The sequence below is a fragment of the Homalodisca vitripennis genome, chromosome 6, assembly GCF_021130785.1.
Source record: "Homalodisca vitripennis isolate AUS2020 chromosome 6, UT_GWSS_2.1, whole genome shotgun sequence".
NCBI classification, from domain to species: domain Eukaryota; kingdom Metazoa; phylum Arthropoda; class Insecta; order Hemiptera; family Cicadellidae; genus Homalodisca; species Homalodisca vitripennis.
In genome coordinates, this window is record NC_060212.1 from 85,456,326 (window position 1) to 85,474,452 (window position 18,127).

General features: G+C 31.4%; 1 protein-coding gene across 1 annotated transcript; it reads left to right on the forward strand.

The window, feature by feature from the left end:
• The first annotated feature begins 642 nt into the window (after positions 1–642).
• On the forward strand, positions 643–16,035 carry LOC124364494 (cyclin-C). The gene is made up of 5 exons (XM_046820027.1): positions 643–946; positions 8,038–8,144; positions 9,031–9,237; positions 12,517–12,768; positions 15,509–16,035. The coding sequence occupies exons 1-5, from the start codon at positions 915–917 to the stop codon at positions 15,709–15,711; spliced, it is 801 nt and encodes a 266-aa protein (XP_046675983.1). The 5' UTR covers positions 643–914; the 3' UTR covers positions 15,712–16,035.
• The last annotated feature ends 2,092 nt before the right edge of the window (positions 16,036–18,127 follow it).

Below are 18,127 nucleotides of genomic sequence, written 5' to 3' on the forward strand. Positions count from 1 at the left end.
ATTTTTCAATGAGTATAATATTACTGAAATATTTGTTTTTAATAAATATCAATATATACAATTTTCAATGTATTATAAGTTCAATTTTAATGACGTTAACACAAATATTTTTGTGTTTGAGTAGTTTTTCTTTTTATTAACTCATAACACTATGTATTTATGCAATTATAAGTAAATTAATAATTTAATAAAGAAAATCAACAATTTAGGTATTATATCTGCTAAAGAAATGCATCTCTTCAGCTTAAGTCACAAATAAAATTTTGGAATTCACTTACTTGCTGTAAACCATAACATTCATATTTTTAACACGATCATAATATATAATATTGGTGTAAAACACCTGCATATGAATGCCAATGGAGTAATTAGTTGTTGGTAGGGTTGTTTAAATCGTATTAGACATTTAAAATTGGCGCTATAGATAGGAGCAGGAAACTAAGAAATCTCGTGTGTGATAGGGAGGGTACTACAGCTCAAAAGTGCGCTGAAAACATATGTTGTCACCGACCTTTAACATTGATTATCCACTGCTTTCTTTTTTCATTTATTAAGCTCTGGTTCGAAATTTGTACGGTACGAACGTTGCGGTACACCGTACGCGTAGTCGCGTACAGTACACTGCTGGCTAACACACTGATCTCTGGTAGTCTGGTACATTTTATTTCTACTACTACTACTACTACTGGTGGATGTGGATTGTGGAGGTGGCGGGTGGCTTAGAAAGTTACAAGAATGTCCTAGTTGGCTAACCTCAAATGAGATCTGCCTCATCATCGTAATTAGATTGTTTAATATTTAAACATCAGCATTGTATATTTCTTACGCTAAATCAGCATAAATTAATAATGAGCAAAATTTCCTTATATATTGGAAAGAATTAGCTTCTAATGTTTATTTATTAAATCTTAAGTATGGCTGGCAATTTCTGGCAAAGTTCCCACTAGTGAGTATTTTTACTTTATTAATTAATAATTTTATATGTAACTTAATTAGTATTATGTGATTCTTTACTAAGACTGTCTTGTTAGAAATGCTTATTAAGTGCTTTATTGTCACTGCTAGCCGTAATTACTGGAGATTTCTTTACTATGCCATGACATAATAGACACGATTTATGTCTGTAATAAATGTGTGTATACTTTTTAATCTATCATATTATCCTTGGGAAACTGTAATATAGTATTTTGGGCTAAACTACATTTTAATAGCCTACATACTAAGCTTTAGATGGGAATTTTTTAGGACCTAGTTTGCTATCGCTTAGTGATACAAACAATTACTGAGTGATGGTGAATTTGTGAAGAAATTCTAAAAAAACTTCAAAGAATAGTCCTAGTTATGGACTTCATGATTTATTGCTAGGCTAAGTGAAACCACATAGATTCCATTCATAGAATTAAACATAAACTAATTCTAATCCAGTTCCCTTATAATATTAATTTTATAATTAGAAGATAAAAACCAAATTCTCTAAAGTCTACTTAACGGAAATTCCAATATAGATTTTACTACATAATATAGGCTACACTATATATATAATCTATACTTGATTATATAATAACTCATTCAGTATTTATTTACATTAGAGTGACCATGGAAAATGGACTTTTTTTCATGGGTTGGGCATTTATAGCCAAGTATTATTATCACAGGTGCATATGAACTGGGGGGAAAGTATATTATTGTATTGTATTGATGCCTTACGGGCATTATTGCGTTAAGGAGCAGGGGCATCACGTGATCTGGGATTCGACTTTTGCAAGCTCGAGTTAACTTTTTTTCTAAAAGAGCAAGCAGTGCGCAGCGGGCAGGCATCTTTGACAGGATTAACGTACTAGTCAGCATCATTTCAGTAACTTATCACTTACCTTAATGTTCAGGTGGGTACAATTTTGCAGCCGCAACCCAGAAATGGTGGATCTGCTCATTGAGGTTTGGGTATTTCGCCTTAAAAAGGTATTCACCCAAATACCCCACAAAATGAGTTTTTATCCTGCCGTAACGCGGAATTTTATCTTTAACGCTTCTCCACGTCCGCTCGATGGTATTTGTGTGGGCGTGAGTGCGTGGGTCCACAAACTCCTTTAAGTGATTCACTGTCTCATGCACAAACCCCTCGTCCTCTAAGCAGTCGTACGCACGCCAACAATCACTAATAATTTTACTTCCCGGTAAAATTTTTTCTTTTACGATCTTTAATAGAGTTTCCTTGTCCCTTTTATCTACCGGCACTAAAAATGTTTCGTGTGTGGTGCGGTCTATACCACCAAACACCCACTGCCCTTCAATAAGTTGTTCTCTATTATATTTACGTTTACCAAATTTGGCCTCGTCAATTTCCACAATGTGGCCAACTCCACCTAAAGTTACATCATCATTGGCCACATGGTCAACAAATACTTCCCGACAAAACGAATACCACAGCCATTCTTTTTTAAAGGGGAAAAAGGATAAAAAATATAAACAAAGAATTTGAAATATTCATTATATATTCAGTGCATAAAGAGTCAAATCATAAGGAACCATTTAAAATTATTGCCCAAAAATTGGTATTTTATGTTTTTTATTGATTTGTAAACAGCTGGCTGATTGTTGGCCAGAACAGCTGACGGTTGTGGTTTTTTTTGTTGGTTTGTTATTGCAGATGGTTCAAGTTAACACCAGGAGTTTTATGGTCTATGTTATAGTTTGACATTTGAAGATTTACTTGGACTAGTTGACTTTTGAAGGTGAGTTGTATTATTATACTAATTCAAAATACAAAATTACTATTCTAGTTGTCCCATCCGTTACAAAAAAGTTAATAAAGTTAAGTTTATTGCAGTAACAGTAATGTCACAAAATTCCTACTTTGGGAAAGTAAGGTCAAGTGAAACCCTTCTTTAATTTATATATTTTTACAGTTTTAGGAATTCATTTTAGCAGTTTTTGGTGTAACGGATGGGACATGTAACGGATGGGACAATGTCTGATAATATAAAGGAATTAGTTGTTCTAGGTCCTCAAATATCAATAACAAAATAGTTTTGAAGTTATGTACATATCATGAAATAACTGTGAATGCAAAGAGTGGCCTAGATGAACAAATAAATTAAACCAATTAGAGATATTATCAGTTTTTATAAACTTTTTAAATCTGCCAAAACATGGAATGTGTAAATTTAAATTTTAAAAACACTACACTTCTTAGGCCTAAATTTGAGGTAGACTACACAAATATTAATACAGAGTAGCCATTAACAAGACAAAATATTCCTCACATATAAAGAATGTTTTTCAATTCAAGCTTGAGCTGATATTAAATTGTGTGCTTTTAGATTATGGCGCCTATCAACCAAAATCGGATGGCCAAATGTCGTGCGAAGAAAAAGTCTGATCCCTGGAGCTTGGGAAGAACATTTACGAAAGGACAGAGAAAGAAACAAAGCCAGAAAGAAATGTAAAGAAGGAAGAAAGACTCTCTGTTCCAAATTTATTGAAAGCAGACAGAGAAAAGGAGCGACTTTGAAAGAGAGCAGCAAGAGAGAGAAAAAAACAGTCTAAACTGGGGACACCAACTGTTGAAAATTCGTGTTGTCGAGAGACGAGATGAGAAACTTCCTCTCCGTCAATTTTATGCATAAAACTGGTACTCCAAGTTCTTTTGGCCAACAGAAGCTGACATTCAGACTCTACAACCAAATGACATTTTATGCAAAATTGATGTGCCTCCACACACTGTCTCCAATAGACATTTTGGAATGTTTGAAAATACTGTCAATCAGATCCAAGAACTCCAAGAATTTAAATAGTTTAAGCAGTAGATAAAACAAAAGCTTAGTTGTAAAAAAAGCGTTTAATTAAAAAATTGCTTTTTATAAAAAACATCTTGTTTTTTTAATCTCCATTAACTTAATAAATAGTTTTTTAACCATTAAAAACACATTATGGTATTGAAAATTTCATTGTTAATGATCTAAATCACCAACGTTTGGTTACTCGTCCCATCCGTTACAAATCAGTGTCCCCATCCGTTACATTGGAACATGATTTATTACTAGATAACGTTTATTATAATGATAAAGATAAGTATAAAACTGAAAACTATGCAATCTAATTAATAGGTAGTATTTTTCCTGTTGTGTTAAAGATATGGACAGAACTGAAATTACTTCCATAAAGGGAATCATCACTTGCTACACTTCCTAATTGTGTCCCATCCGTTACACGTTTTTGAACTCTTTTAACTCTTAAAATAATAATTGTATTTTTAACCACTGGCATATTAATTTACATCAACTCTTTAAGCAACCAATTATGTTGTAAGTTTTTACTTTAATACCCATTATTTAACTTATACAGCTTTCTTTAGGGTAAAAAACGCAGTAAAACTGTCCCGTCCGTTACAAAAGAATGGCTGACCAGTCAAACAGCTGTTTTAGAACTAATATTAAAGTTTTTTTCCAGGTAATCCTGTCGTGGCGGCACTAAACACAATATTGACGCAACAACATTAAAAATGTCCGTCAATGGTAACCGGGCGTTTTCAAAGAAAGTGCCCTTTTTCGCACTGGCACTAAACCGACACTTGATTTTCTTTCGTTTCGGTGCAGGCGTATAGTACTTTCCACACCGAAAATGGAAGTCCCCAAATTCGTTTACAACAAGTTCGTTGCCACACTTTCTATTACCACAACGCTTAGTCCAGTTATAAGCCCCGTGGTTTACATAAAATTGTAAAACTCCATACTCGTTTTTACGAATTGCTTCTACGTAAGATAACGAACATCCAACACAAAGGTGTGCCATTACCACTACTGAACTAGGAGGTTAAGAATAGACACGGAGGAACAAAAGTATTTCAAAATGGCGTCCCTTCTTTATTTGAGAGAGCGCGGAGTAATACCAAACTGTCAAATATGGATAGTGTTGCCAGAGGTATTGTAAAAAACGGAGTTTTTAGAGGATTTAAAAAAATCGTAACTCCTTTGATTTTTGTTGCCGATGAATTTTTTCTTCACTATTGTTTTCAGGAAAAATTGTAATTTTCAGGAAAAAAAAAATGAACATACCTTTCCATGGTCACGTAATGTAAATTGATACCACTCATTCTTAGGGTATGCCTACTTTCGGAACTGTATCAATATTATAGGCAAAGTACTAAAAACAAGATTGGTGGTGCTGTGATACCTCAAAAACATATGAGCCGATTTTGATAAAACTTACTATTCACACATAGACTTAGTCAACTTTATTATATAATAACCTTATTCTTGTGCTGTTCCTATTTTTGGAAGTATATTTATTAATTTGACAGGCCAAATACTAAAATCTTAATTTATTGTTCATCCCATATCTTATAAACGTACTAGTTGATTGTGATAAAACTCTGCTTACACATTCGAGGCATTATATTATATAATTAGGCTGCACCTAGCTCCGGAAACATATCTTTTTTTACAAACCAAGCACTGAAAACAAATTTATGGATGGTTTAATTATAGCCGACTTTGATAACACTTTCCATAGCCTACACATTTATGAAATAGTCTACTTTTTTATGTAATAATCCTCATTGTTAGGCCGTAGCCTACTTAAATTTGGAAGCACGTATTTAGATAGGGAACGGTATTTGACAAAGTTGAATCAAGGGAAATACTTAGCTAAGTTACACCTACCTCAAGCTTAGCAACAGTTATACATCTAGAAAAAAATCTGTGCTTGCTCAGACACTTGTATCTCGTAAGGGTGACTTTAAAGGTAAAAGACTACATTTTGGTATCAGTTCAACTCCGGCTATATTCTGTTTCATTAAGGATTTTCTTTCGGGGTTGGGACAATGTAATTCCCTACTTCAATGATATCGTGCTTAAGGCTGGGATTACTCAGGCATTGATTTCTACAAGGCAAGTACTCACTCGTTAGTAGGGTTACCTGTAACAGATTTTCTCTAATCCTGATAAGGTGGTAAAGTCTATTTAAGAAGCCCCCAAACCATCTAACAAGGAACAAATGCAAGCATTTTTAGGACTACTTAATTTTTGTAATTCTTTCTTATTCAGTATTGAAACGTGTCATAACAGGTGACGAAACTAGGGTTTACGGATATGACATTGAAACTAAGGCTCAATCATCCCAGTGGGATGACCGAAAAATCAACAAATGGAGTTGAACATGACAGTTACAATCACTGTGTTCTTCGATTTTTTGGCATAGTGCATCATAAATTCTTGACGAAGGTCAAATGGTCAATTAAGGGTATTATCTACAAGTTCAATGCCGTTTGCTTGAAACAATCCTAAAAAAAAACCTGGATTTGTGGCTAAACAATTAATGGCCTTTGCACTATGATAATGCATCTGCTCACACTTTATTGCTTGTCTGTGAATTTTTGGACAAAAAATGTGCCCCAGCTTTTGTATTCTCCAGATATGGCTTCATGTAACTTTTTATTTTTTATACAGTTGTTTTACAAGCATAGATTATATTAAAAGTGCATCATTGAAAGAACTAAAGGCTTGGCTATCCTAAAGATTTAGAAGTGTTTTGAGGATTAGAAGAAGCTTAGGCACAAGTGCATAACAACTAATGGGTACTATTTTGAAGGTGACATCATTAATGCAGACGAATAAATAAATATTTTTTTCACAAAATTAAAATTCTCGTTACTTTTTAAACATACCTTGTACGTGTAAATAAAATTGAAGTGGGCATATTTTGGGTTTTTATGAACAGTATTTTTACGGATTAAAAATATACAAAACGGGTATCATGTGGTAAATTAAAAAAAGCATTTGAAACGGAAAATAATGCCTCAAATTATAGCTCTTCATAGTTTTTGTTTGATACGTTGTTTATAATATACTTAGACATGACCAAAAACTGCATTTTTGTGGATTTTAAAAAACTTATCACTCAAAAACCAAAAGGCAGAAAAATGTAAAATTTTGAATTTTTACCTATTCTTGGTAGACTAGTGTAACATCTACATGCAAATCATCAAAATATGAAACAGCACGGAATGACCCTAAAGTAAACTGTATATTTACATGTAACTTATGAGTATAGAACTTTCTCCAGTATTCTAATATGTTCTTTCATTACTAATTGCATTTATTTAAAATGCTTAATTTGTTTATTTTTAAGTAGAATGCTACTTAAGAACATATATATCAAAGTTTAAGGATAAGTATATATATATATATATAAAATCGAGCAAAAACAGGAATAAATATCTATAAAATTATATATGTGTAATACATGAAAGTAGTATTTAAAAAAATTCAACATGCAAGATGCATAAGTTATGTAGATACGAACTCGATGTAATGTGTACAGTGATGTTTATTTTAATGTAGTTCTTATTAGTACTAGAAGTTCTTGTTCTTTGGGATTGTAAATCTATGGACAGTTTAATGTTGATATACAATACTTTTTAATTGGAATCATTGATAATCTTCAAGTGTTCACTAATTCATTAATACAAATAACTGTAACATTCACCTGAAATGATTGTATGGGTGCTTTCTGTTTATGTAAAAACTGCAAGGGGAAGTAAAAAAAATAAATTTTAAGCTCTAACATTCAAAAGTCAAAACTAATATAATAAAAATATGGATTAGCTTTAATTAGGAATCTTATGTTCATAAAAATGACATCTTTATTAAATTACAAATTACATTAATACAATTTTTGTTAAAAAGTGTTGTAAAAAGGAAATAATAACGAAATAAATAATAATGAAATGTATTAGTTTCAGTCTTCAGGTAATCCTAAAAAGAGGTGTTTGGTCCTATTGTGAATAATATACTTTATAGATAAAATACGTGCACTAAAATGTGAAAAACATTATATTGTGTTTTGTACTAGTAATCAACTAAATGTATAAAACATTCTCCAGTTAAACTTATAGAAGACAGTATAAAATCTATGTATAAAAGATTGGAAAATAAGAATTAAAAATGTAAAATTCCATATTCTTTACAACTTTGTTCTTTTTTAATTGTGGTAGTCTGGAATTTCTAATAATAATACTAATTATTCTCATATTTTCAGTCAGCAGTGGGTGTTGGATAAGCAAGATCTTATCAGAGAAAGACATCATGATCTTAACATACTAACTGAAGAAGAATATCAGAAAATCTTTATATTTTTCTCAAACTGTAAGTTTATGACATTAATCTTGTTTTATTTAAGTTATGGTGTATACAAATGAAATTGATTTCTCTTTTTTTGTTATTACATTTCCTTTTTAGTGCTAGATAGTTTTACTAAGTACTTGCAAAAAATACCGGCCAATTAGGCAGTTGTACACAGATTAAAAAAATTATAACATTTATTCATTGTTTGAATTTCACAAATAAGGTTTTCTTTATTTTTTAACAATGAGCTTGTTTTGATAAAAAATAAATTTGGCATTATTAACTTTTGAAATATGTATTATATGTATAGGCCTGTATAGAAATATTTTTTAGTTTGAACATACCAATCAGTTTCCTATGAGACTTAGACAAAACAAGTATCCTAGACCTATTCTACACATCATTATAAATAAATACACCAAAATTGAAGCTCCTACCTTGAAACATAGTAAATATAATGTTTCTCTAAAACCCATGTAAAAGTTCAAAATACATAAGAAACCTGCCAAATAATACATCATGTCAGTGACCTATAGTAACAATGTTTTATCAGCATTTGTGTTGTATAGATACTGTATATACAAGGTTTGATTACTTGTGGTCAAAAATTATAATCGTACTATAAGAAAAATGAGACATGCACAAAAGGCAAATGTTGGCACACTTAGCATAACTTAGTGTCATATGCTGTGCAGCGTATTTAGGCATTAAAAAGAGCTTAAGATTAAAAGTTTGTCCTGGTAGCTTGATATTTTACCTCAAGTATCAAAACTCTTCTATAAATTACATGTTTCATTGCTAGCTGTGTTTCTTTCAAGGAAAATAAAATATTTTTATGAGTGCAATCAACAAATCAATCAAGATTTAATTAACAACATAGTTATTTATTAATGGTTTCCCTAATTAGTTATCCAGATACTCGGAGAACAGCTCAAGCTACGCCAGCAGGTGATTGCCACGGCAACGGTGTACTTCAAGAGGTTCTATGCCCGGAACTCCCTGAAGTGCATCGACCCATTGCTGTTGGCCCCCACTTGCGTCTTCCTGGCGTCTAAGGTTGAAGAGTTTGGAGTGATCTCCAATAGCAGACTGATTACCACTTGTCAAACTGTGGGTAAGTGTTTGGGGGATGTAAAAGTTGGTAAACTAAATGAAAAAATGATAAACCCAATGAGTTTTCAATAATTAGCTCTGGAATTGATCAAAGCTCATTTTTCTGTCCCAACAAATTTTCTTTAGTAAATATTCACTATTTGTTAAATATGAAATGTTATGAGTGTGAAATCAGAACGTTGTAGGAATTCTTCGTTTTATTTTAGGGAGATATTATTCATCCTGGGTGATTAGGGAGATTAAGGAAATATAAATTTGTATCAATAGTACTAAATTAACACAATTTATTTTCTAAATCTGAATCTGGTGATTTTAAATTTTATAGTAAAAGAATTTTGGTTTTCACCACAAAATTATTTTTATACTTCAATTGAAAATAACAAATTTAATATTGTAATAAAAACTTTTCTTCTTAAAGAACAATTTATTTCAAAGATATGTTATTTGTTTATGAAATTTTTACTGTTACTGACATGTTTGTAATAGATTAGCTTAACACGTTCGCTACCAGGCGGCGCATATTTGCGCCGCCCGGGTCACCGTAACAGACCAACGTTACAAAATATGGTTGTTCTACACAGACCGAGAATAATTGGTGTGAGACTAACCACAGACCAAGGATAAAATATTGTTGAATTGAGCTATAATTCAACAAAATAACCTAAAATGTACGTCTGTGCTGTTCTTATTTGATATATTGCTGATTTGCGTAATTTTTACGGCGGCGCATATGTGGGACGCTCGGTCTATAGCATCAAAATCTTAACATAGACCAAGCGTCTCATATATGAGCCACTATTTATTTGCTCAGTTACTGTAGGTTTTAGGGTAAGTTTCAATCAAACATGCATATCTTATTATGAGAGTATTTTATTTCATAGTACAAAAGCTCAAACAACAGAGTCATATAAATATAGGTTTGTTTAATGTATTATACATATCTTATTCGGCTATAGGCCTACAAGAATTTTAATTTTAGAAATTAAAAAAAGTAGAATATAATAAAATAAAGTTTATTTTATTTCATGGTACCAAAACACAAATGGGATTCTTTTTACTCTAGAAGACACAATACACGACTGTTAACCCATATCTTATAACTATCTTACAAAATAAGTGAACATTTATATAAGTTATTAAATTTACACAAATATTCAGAATGTACCACGTTACATTATATTTAAGTGCTCACACATTCATATTCTAATTATTGTGCCACTGGTTATAACAAGTTGGCATGCATAGGCCAAACGGTTTGTTATTTTAGTCTCTGCAGACGGAGCAGGTATAAAATGTTTGCTTCCTCTTCTGGTTTCTCTCTCTGCAAACATGGCATCTCAGACGCTTTTACAGCTTCACGGGAGTATGGGCAAACTGTGAAGAGTGGCTGGAGCGAGAATTCCTTGGCATGGGCTCTATCTGAATGTAATTTTTTATTACGATGTCCCTGAACTTCAGGTAGGTTGTTTTGGTGGCAAGCCTTGAGAAAATGTAGACACCGTTCGACAGGGAGACGTCTAGCAGGTGGAAACAAATTTAACAAAACTTAACCTCAACCCTAGTTCAGAAGAAAGAAGCCCGTGGTGTGAGGTTTACAACAAGAACAGTGTAGGCTGCAATGAACAAGTTTATCAACTGTGCGGGACGTAATTTTTAAGATATTCAGAGACCAAGCGTCCCACATGTGAGCCAGACATCCCCATAGACCAATACAAAAGTATCAAGCCTCTAAAATAGACCAGTGAATTTTCAAGGCAATAATAGTGGCATTCAAACAGCGGCGCAAATATGGGACGTCAGTCTATTTGAGGTGCCCCGAGCGGCGCATATTTGGGACGCCGGTGCACGGGTAGAAACCGTGCGGCTCATATTTGAGCCGGCTGGTCTATGGGTATACGACTTTTCTTCACATAGTGGTAGCGAACGTGTTTAATAGCATGCATAGTTTCAAATTGCATCATAATTTATAATTTTATAAAATATAAAAATTAAAGTCATCATATAAAAATAATTTAACAACCTAATTAACTTTGAACACAGTTTATTTTACTATAACTCTACTATAAGTCCGCTGGCTCGCACGTTCACAAAACTTGGCACCACTGGATATTTATATTTGGGAATAAATCACCAACAAAGTTTATACGCGCAGAGTAAAACACAGTGTTGAAATTATTATAGGATGTGCATGATACAAATGCGTTATTTAACACATTTTGCAAATTAAAAGCTATGTAAAAACTGAGTTCTTTACGTTGACATTCCTATTACATACAACAATTGAGTTGTTTTTTATATTCTTTCTTTGTTATTTTGTTATCATTATTTTTATATGATGATATTTTGTTTTTAAAAAATTATGTAAAATGATACAACTTGAAACTAACAAGTTATTGTGTTAGTCAGTCACAAAAATATCAGTAACATTTATTTTTATGCTGACCTTGTTAGATATTTTCTATATTTCACTTAAAAGATAATTCCAACACTGTGTGCAGTGAAATATCAGTCAGGTAAACCAACTGAATTATCTGAATTGTAGAATAAAAATTCCCTTCACTCAACTATACAAAATATGTGTTTTTATGAATTATTTGATGAAAGTCACATGGAAAGTGTAACAGGTAGGGTATCTTTTGCAATCAGTAAAAATCTACTCTCTTTTGATTAGGTAAAAATTGTCGTTGCATTAAAACAAATTGACTCAAACCCTATAAATAGTAATCTTGATTGACTTACGCCTGTCATCATTTAAATATAAGCTAATAGCCCTTATTTTACATATATGCTTTGTATATTATTAGTAGCAATATGGTCATCACATGTGAAACCGATTTCTAGTCCTCTGGAAAGTCGTAAGAGATGGAATAATACCTTTTGCACCATGATCAAGACACAATATGTAATATATATCTGCTTTAATGTCATTTTTCTAAAAATGTTCTCTCTTTAATCAGCATTAATTATTTTATTTCTTACAAGCTTATGTCGTGAGCTGATCTTAAATGTGAAATGTTCCTGATGTTTTGACTACAGATAAATAAAAGTTAAATAACTCTGAAGAAAATCAACACTCCAGATTATAATTTTTTAAAATTTTATTGTGTGTTCACTCTATTATTGGTAAATTTAATTTTTTGTGTCATAATAATCAATAGTAAATTTTTGTTTCTAATTTTATTTGTCAAACTTATAAATTTTGTCAAAATAATTAATAATTTTGATATGAAAATGTCAGCATTTCTTGGTGACCTTTGTGATCACCTCTTTCTGTTTCCAGTGAAGAACAAGTTCAACTATGCCTATTCACAGGAATTCCCCTACCGCACCAACCACATCCTGGAGTGCGAGTTTTACCTGTTGGAGAACCTGGACTGTTGTCTGATAGTTTACCAGCCATACCGGCCGCTGCTGCAGCTGATACAAGATATTGGACATGAGGAGCAGCTGCTTGCACTGGCGTGGCGGGTCATCAATGACTCGCTACGCACCGATGTTTGTCTGCTCTACCCACCCTACCAAATTGCTATCGGTAAGACCGAGAACGAATTAATTGTTGATCAAATTACAATGTTGGAATTAGTGAAATTTGACAATTGTTCTACTCATTCAGTTTTATAAACATGAAATCGTCATGAGGTCTACAGGCTAGAACTTCCTAAAATGAGTTTTAAAACGATAGTTACCGCTTTTAATCCTGACTATTTTATCAAGGGATGTCAAAAAATATCGAGCCAATTTTGAAGAGTTTTGTAAAAAATAATTATAAGTTGGCTATTTTTAAAGTTATTAAGCAAATTTTTAAAATATTTTTATTATTTGTAGTTCATTGATATACTTGCAGGCTCGTGATTATCCGAGTCCCGGTTAACCAAGCTAATCATCGGAATTAAAAACACGAGAAAACTTTAGAAACAGGTCACTTCACTACGGCGAGAAGTGATGAAGGTGCAATTTGGGCAATCTCTATAGGCTATTGCTAGGTTGATTTTGTGTGGCACATGATGACTAATATTCGATCAAAATCATCTGGTAATCTCCTCGTATATAGATATATATATTGGTATGGAAATTCTGTAAACATTTTAGAAATTCTAGTTTCTATTTAATTTTTATCAGAATAATTTTTTTTATTAGTAACAAACCTTTTCTTAACTACAAAACTTCATCAAAAAGTTCTTATATGAAACAAATTTTGTTTATTTGGTTGGGTGACTTTTCTGTTAGTGGGAAAATTGTTGGAAAAGAGATTAATACAAATATTTTATTCTCCGTATATTTTTTATAAATTAATTGTGGAGTTTGGCTACAAATGAGATAGGAAGTGAGTAAGTTTCCTTAATATGCTGTGGGGACTTGCTTAGTATTGTACTTCTATTGAATTGTTATCAATCTAACAGTGGTTTTTCTTAATTGTTCAATTAATTTGAAGATAAAATATGTAAATGCTAATTTTGTAACTATAGTTGTAATTTACTATTTAAATGAGATATCGGCACCATAATAAACCTATTAAAAATTAAATTTTTTTTTTCATAATTCCTATGGGTATTTACTAAAAACAAATGTGTTCTATTTTTTTTTTAACTTAACCCTTTGAGTGCCGCAGCGTCTACGTAGTAGATGCTGTGAAATGTGCATAAATTGCCGGCATCTACCCAGTAGACGATTTGTATTTAATTAATATCACATATAATTCATTTTTGTTTTGACAAATAACTTATTTCGTTGCAATCTACAAGTTTTGAACAATCAATTGTGATTGATTTTTATTGTTTACCGCCTCCTTGTAGTTATTTGCCATAAAAAAAAGAGATGACGCAATAGTTGGTCAGCTGTTACTTGTTGCCATTAACTACACAGTTTGGTTCGTTGGGTGTTTACATTGTGCTAGTTTCGTGTGTTTATGCTGAAAACTGTTGTTATTACTATTCTGCAATTGTGTTCAGTAAAACTTACAATGCATTTATAAACTTCTTTTTTCGTGTTTATTTGTTTAGTGATGTGTATTTTATTGTTGGATTGGTGATGAAGTAGAACGCAAGTTCCAATCAAACTATTGATTTTAGGTGAAGTAAGGTTATATTGTAGGCCTGTGTATATTTTTATATACTTTTTATATAATTAGTATTTTACAGTCGTCTTACTTCATTGAGTGAAATAGGATAGTTATAATATTGTTTCTAAACTTTTGACAAACTTGAACAAAAATTGCTTTTTGTTGTATTTTGTATATATTGCAGTATCTGGTTAAATATTACTGTAAAAAACTATATTATGCATGATTTTTGTTCAGTTTTTAATGTTCTTTCTAATGGTATAGCTAAAAAAAAATAAAAAAATATTGTATATATAAAATTTTAGTTCAAACTTAAAATTTATTTTTTTTCATTTTTTAGTTTTTTGTTATAACCTATATTCTTTTTGTGTAAATAAAAATAAAATTATAATATTATATGGCAAAAATACGTCGTTTTATGACACACAAACTAAAAAAAAACATTATTCAAATCGGTTGAATAGTTTTTTTAATATAGTTTTTTCCCCACACGCTTGCAAAACAGAAGGAAATGCTCCGGCAATTTAAGCGCATGACTTGGAAAATATGCTGTGGCACTCAAAGGGTTAACTATGGAAAATGTCAAATTCTAATTTCCTTTCAAATTTGTATACTTTACAAAGTTTTTGATACAGTACAAATTTATAATACATGAAACTACATTAAAAATTAACCAATTTTTTGTTATTTTCATAAAATGTTCAATATACAGCAAATTTGTTCATTTTTAAAATGAACTACCTTTGTTGAAGTGTATATAATATTAGTACACTGTAATAATTAACAGTAGTGAATTAGTGGCGGGTGACATTCGCTACTGAATGACATGCATTTCCTCCTGACGCCTCATTGGTGACATTTCTCTGACATGGCTTCACTTGCCTGTGTTATTTGTTTATTTCCTTTGTTTGTGATCTAACCTTTCAAATTTTGTTTGGAACTTTCAACCTGGAATCTTTTGATTCAATTTATCAGGCTAACAATGAGTTTAAAAATTAGCTAAATGGAGTTAACTTTCTTTTTGACTATTATGTAAATAAATATAAAAAATACTAATATTTAAACTGTATCTAAAACACTGTTTTTCTTTAGTTGTTCCTTTATCATACAAAAGTGCTGGTTCCAAAGAAATTTGTTTATGATGTCATTTCTATTTTTCAAGTAATATTTCAAAACTGGGGATGTCTCAAATAACTCTGGTTTTTATTTTCAGGTTGTCTTCAGATAGCGTGTGTTATATTACAAAAAGATCTGAAGAGTTGGTTCGCCGAGCTCAATGTAGACATTGAAAAGATCCAAGAGATAGCTAAGTACGTCATTAACTTGTTTGAGCTGTGGAAAACCTATGATGAGAAGAAGGACATTCAAGCTCTATTGGCCAAAATGCCCAAGCCCAAGACCCAGCCTAGCAGATAGGACTCAATGAATGACTAGGCTTCTCAAAGCTTAGTGGGTTTAAAACTGATAATCCTATATACTACTAGTTTGTACGGTTCGATAACAGATTCAGCCTGTTATGGTTTTTAGCAATTTTACCGAAAGTATTATAATTTTTAACTATTTTAAATCGTTTATAATTAATTTTGTTTCTTTCTCTTTCTAGTGTGTGTGTGTTTAGGTGACATGGATACGACTGCTTTTTAATGTTGTACATTATTTACAAATATTGTGACAAATAAGATTGCAGAAAAATACGCTGTTGTAAAAATATAGGATATTTTATTAAAGTCTTTGAACAAAGGTATATGTTTTCATTTCATACCTGTCTAGAATAAAATTGGTTGAAACAAACCTGTTTTCATTTAAACCTAGGCATTGTAATATATTGAACATTCAAATCAGACATCCTGTTTACAACACTTTACAAGTCATATATTTTATTTAAGTCACAAAATATATATGCATCATGTCCAAATGATATAGTAGTATACATAGTTTTTTCAGGATATTTAAAATAGGCTCACAATATGTAGTAATATACTTAAAAAAAAAATGATTTTATAACATTAATAAAATTTTGTGAAGTTGCACACTAGGTTTGTAACTTAAGTCCGTCTCTAGAGATGGTAAGTTTTTATTTAAAAATTGTGCAGAATGGCCATAATTTCTGTAGAAGAAAGAATATTTAACTTTTGTTAATAAGTAATAAATACATTTTGTCTAAATAATAAACTTTAACTATTGGGAAAAAGATTATTTTTACGTTCCTTTAAAAAATCTGTATAGCCTTCAAAAAGTTTGACATTAAAATTTAGTTTTAGAATAAAAATACTGTATTGTTATAATATAAAGGTTTTTTAAAGTTTTCACTTGAGATTCAAGTTAAAAATAAAGCAAATATATGAAATTTAAAAAGTCCTCTGGCAGCGATTAAATATCACATAAACTTTCATAAGACTACAAACAAACTCTGCAAACCACAGTAATAATATTTAGTAAATCATTTGATCTAGGATGTTTCCCATCCCAACTAAAAAAGATGCACAGCCATATCCAACAACTATCAAGTGATTTCTCGATAATTGTAATTGTTTATACAAATTGTCCTCAAAAAAACAAAAACACTCCAGAGAAAACAAGCTTCCTACAGACATGCAGCATGGATTTATTAACCCTTAGCGCTCCTCTGGAATTTGCGGTGTTTGTCCTTACACTCCTATGGCCTGCAATGCAGGCCAGCGCCATTTTCCCTATAGGTCCGATTTTTAGTTCGTGGCTCATGTCCTTGCGCTCCCGTGGCCTGCATTGCAGGCCACCTGTCACTCATTAAATATAATTTTGTGTAATGATTTGTATTGTACCTATACATTTTTGTGAAAGATTAGTTGATTTAAAACTATATGTTAGACAATTTTCACCCTTGTCAGTGAATATATATATATATATATATATATATATATATATATATATATATATATATATTTTGTAAAAAATATGCAATTTTTAGAACTATTTTTTCATGCTAGTTATCTATGGATTGTTCAACTGTACTGTCATTTTCAGTTTCACTTTCACTACCTACTTATATTTCCTAATATAATCTGACCTAAGTAGTTCGTCAGCCATTATAATAAGTCAATATAAGTCACACTACAACGTAAAACTTGAAATTGACACAATGAGTCTTCAGCTACCTTGGTGTATCTAGCTTATCAGGGTCTTCCGGTTTGGTTCAAGAAATCAAGAAATCAAGAATCTTTATTGTTGTCCCACTTAAAAGTATTAACAATGTCAGAGCTGGTATGAGTTAGGCCACATCAATTGTCACATTTCTTATAACTAATTAAAATTCCTTAAAACCAGTTTAAAATTCAACATTTACAACTAATTAAAATTCCTTAAAACTAGTTTAAAATTCAACATTCAATGTTATTAAAATCACTTAAATAAACTTCCTCAACTGAATAAAAGGCTTTCACTTTTAGCCACTTAATTAACATATTCTTAAAGTTCTTAGTGCTCATTGTTTTGGCGTTGAGAGGTAACTTATTAAATAGTTTTGTACCAATGTAGATATAGCTATGTTGGGATTTGCTCAGCCTAGTATATTTCACATCAATTAAGTTTACAGATCTGGTATTATAAGAATGTACAGAGTTTCTTAGGCTAAACGAAGTCAGATTTTCTTTGATAAAAACCAGGCTTTGCAAAATGTAAATACTTGGCAGCGTTAGTATGCCTAGCTCTATAAAAAAAGGTTTACAAGAATCTGTTTCACTTATGTTCACAAGGCAATGTATAGCTTTTTTTTGACATTTAAATACTTCCTTTGCACCAGCAGAGCTGCCCCAAAGAATAGTGCCATACAAAAGGTGAGAGTGAAAAAGTGAAA

What these genes read in the sequence shown, in the direction of transcription:
- LOC124364494 (XM_046820027.1), top strand. Translation starts at nt 915, where the DNA reads ATGGCTGGCAATTTCTGGCAAAGTTCCCACTA. An exon ending in CTTTATATTTTTCTCAAACT is followed by an intron (nt 8,145 to 9,030) that starts GTAAGTTTATGA and finishes TTCCCTAATTAG; the next exon opens with TTATCCAGATACTCGGAGAA. An exon ending in ACCCTACCAAATTGCTATCG is followed by an intron (nt 12,769 to 15,508) that starts GTAAGACCGAGA and finishes TTTTATTTTCAG; the next exon opens with GTTGTCTTCAGATAGCGTGT.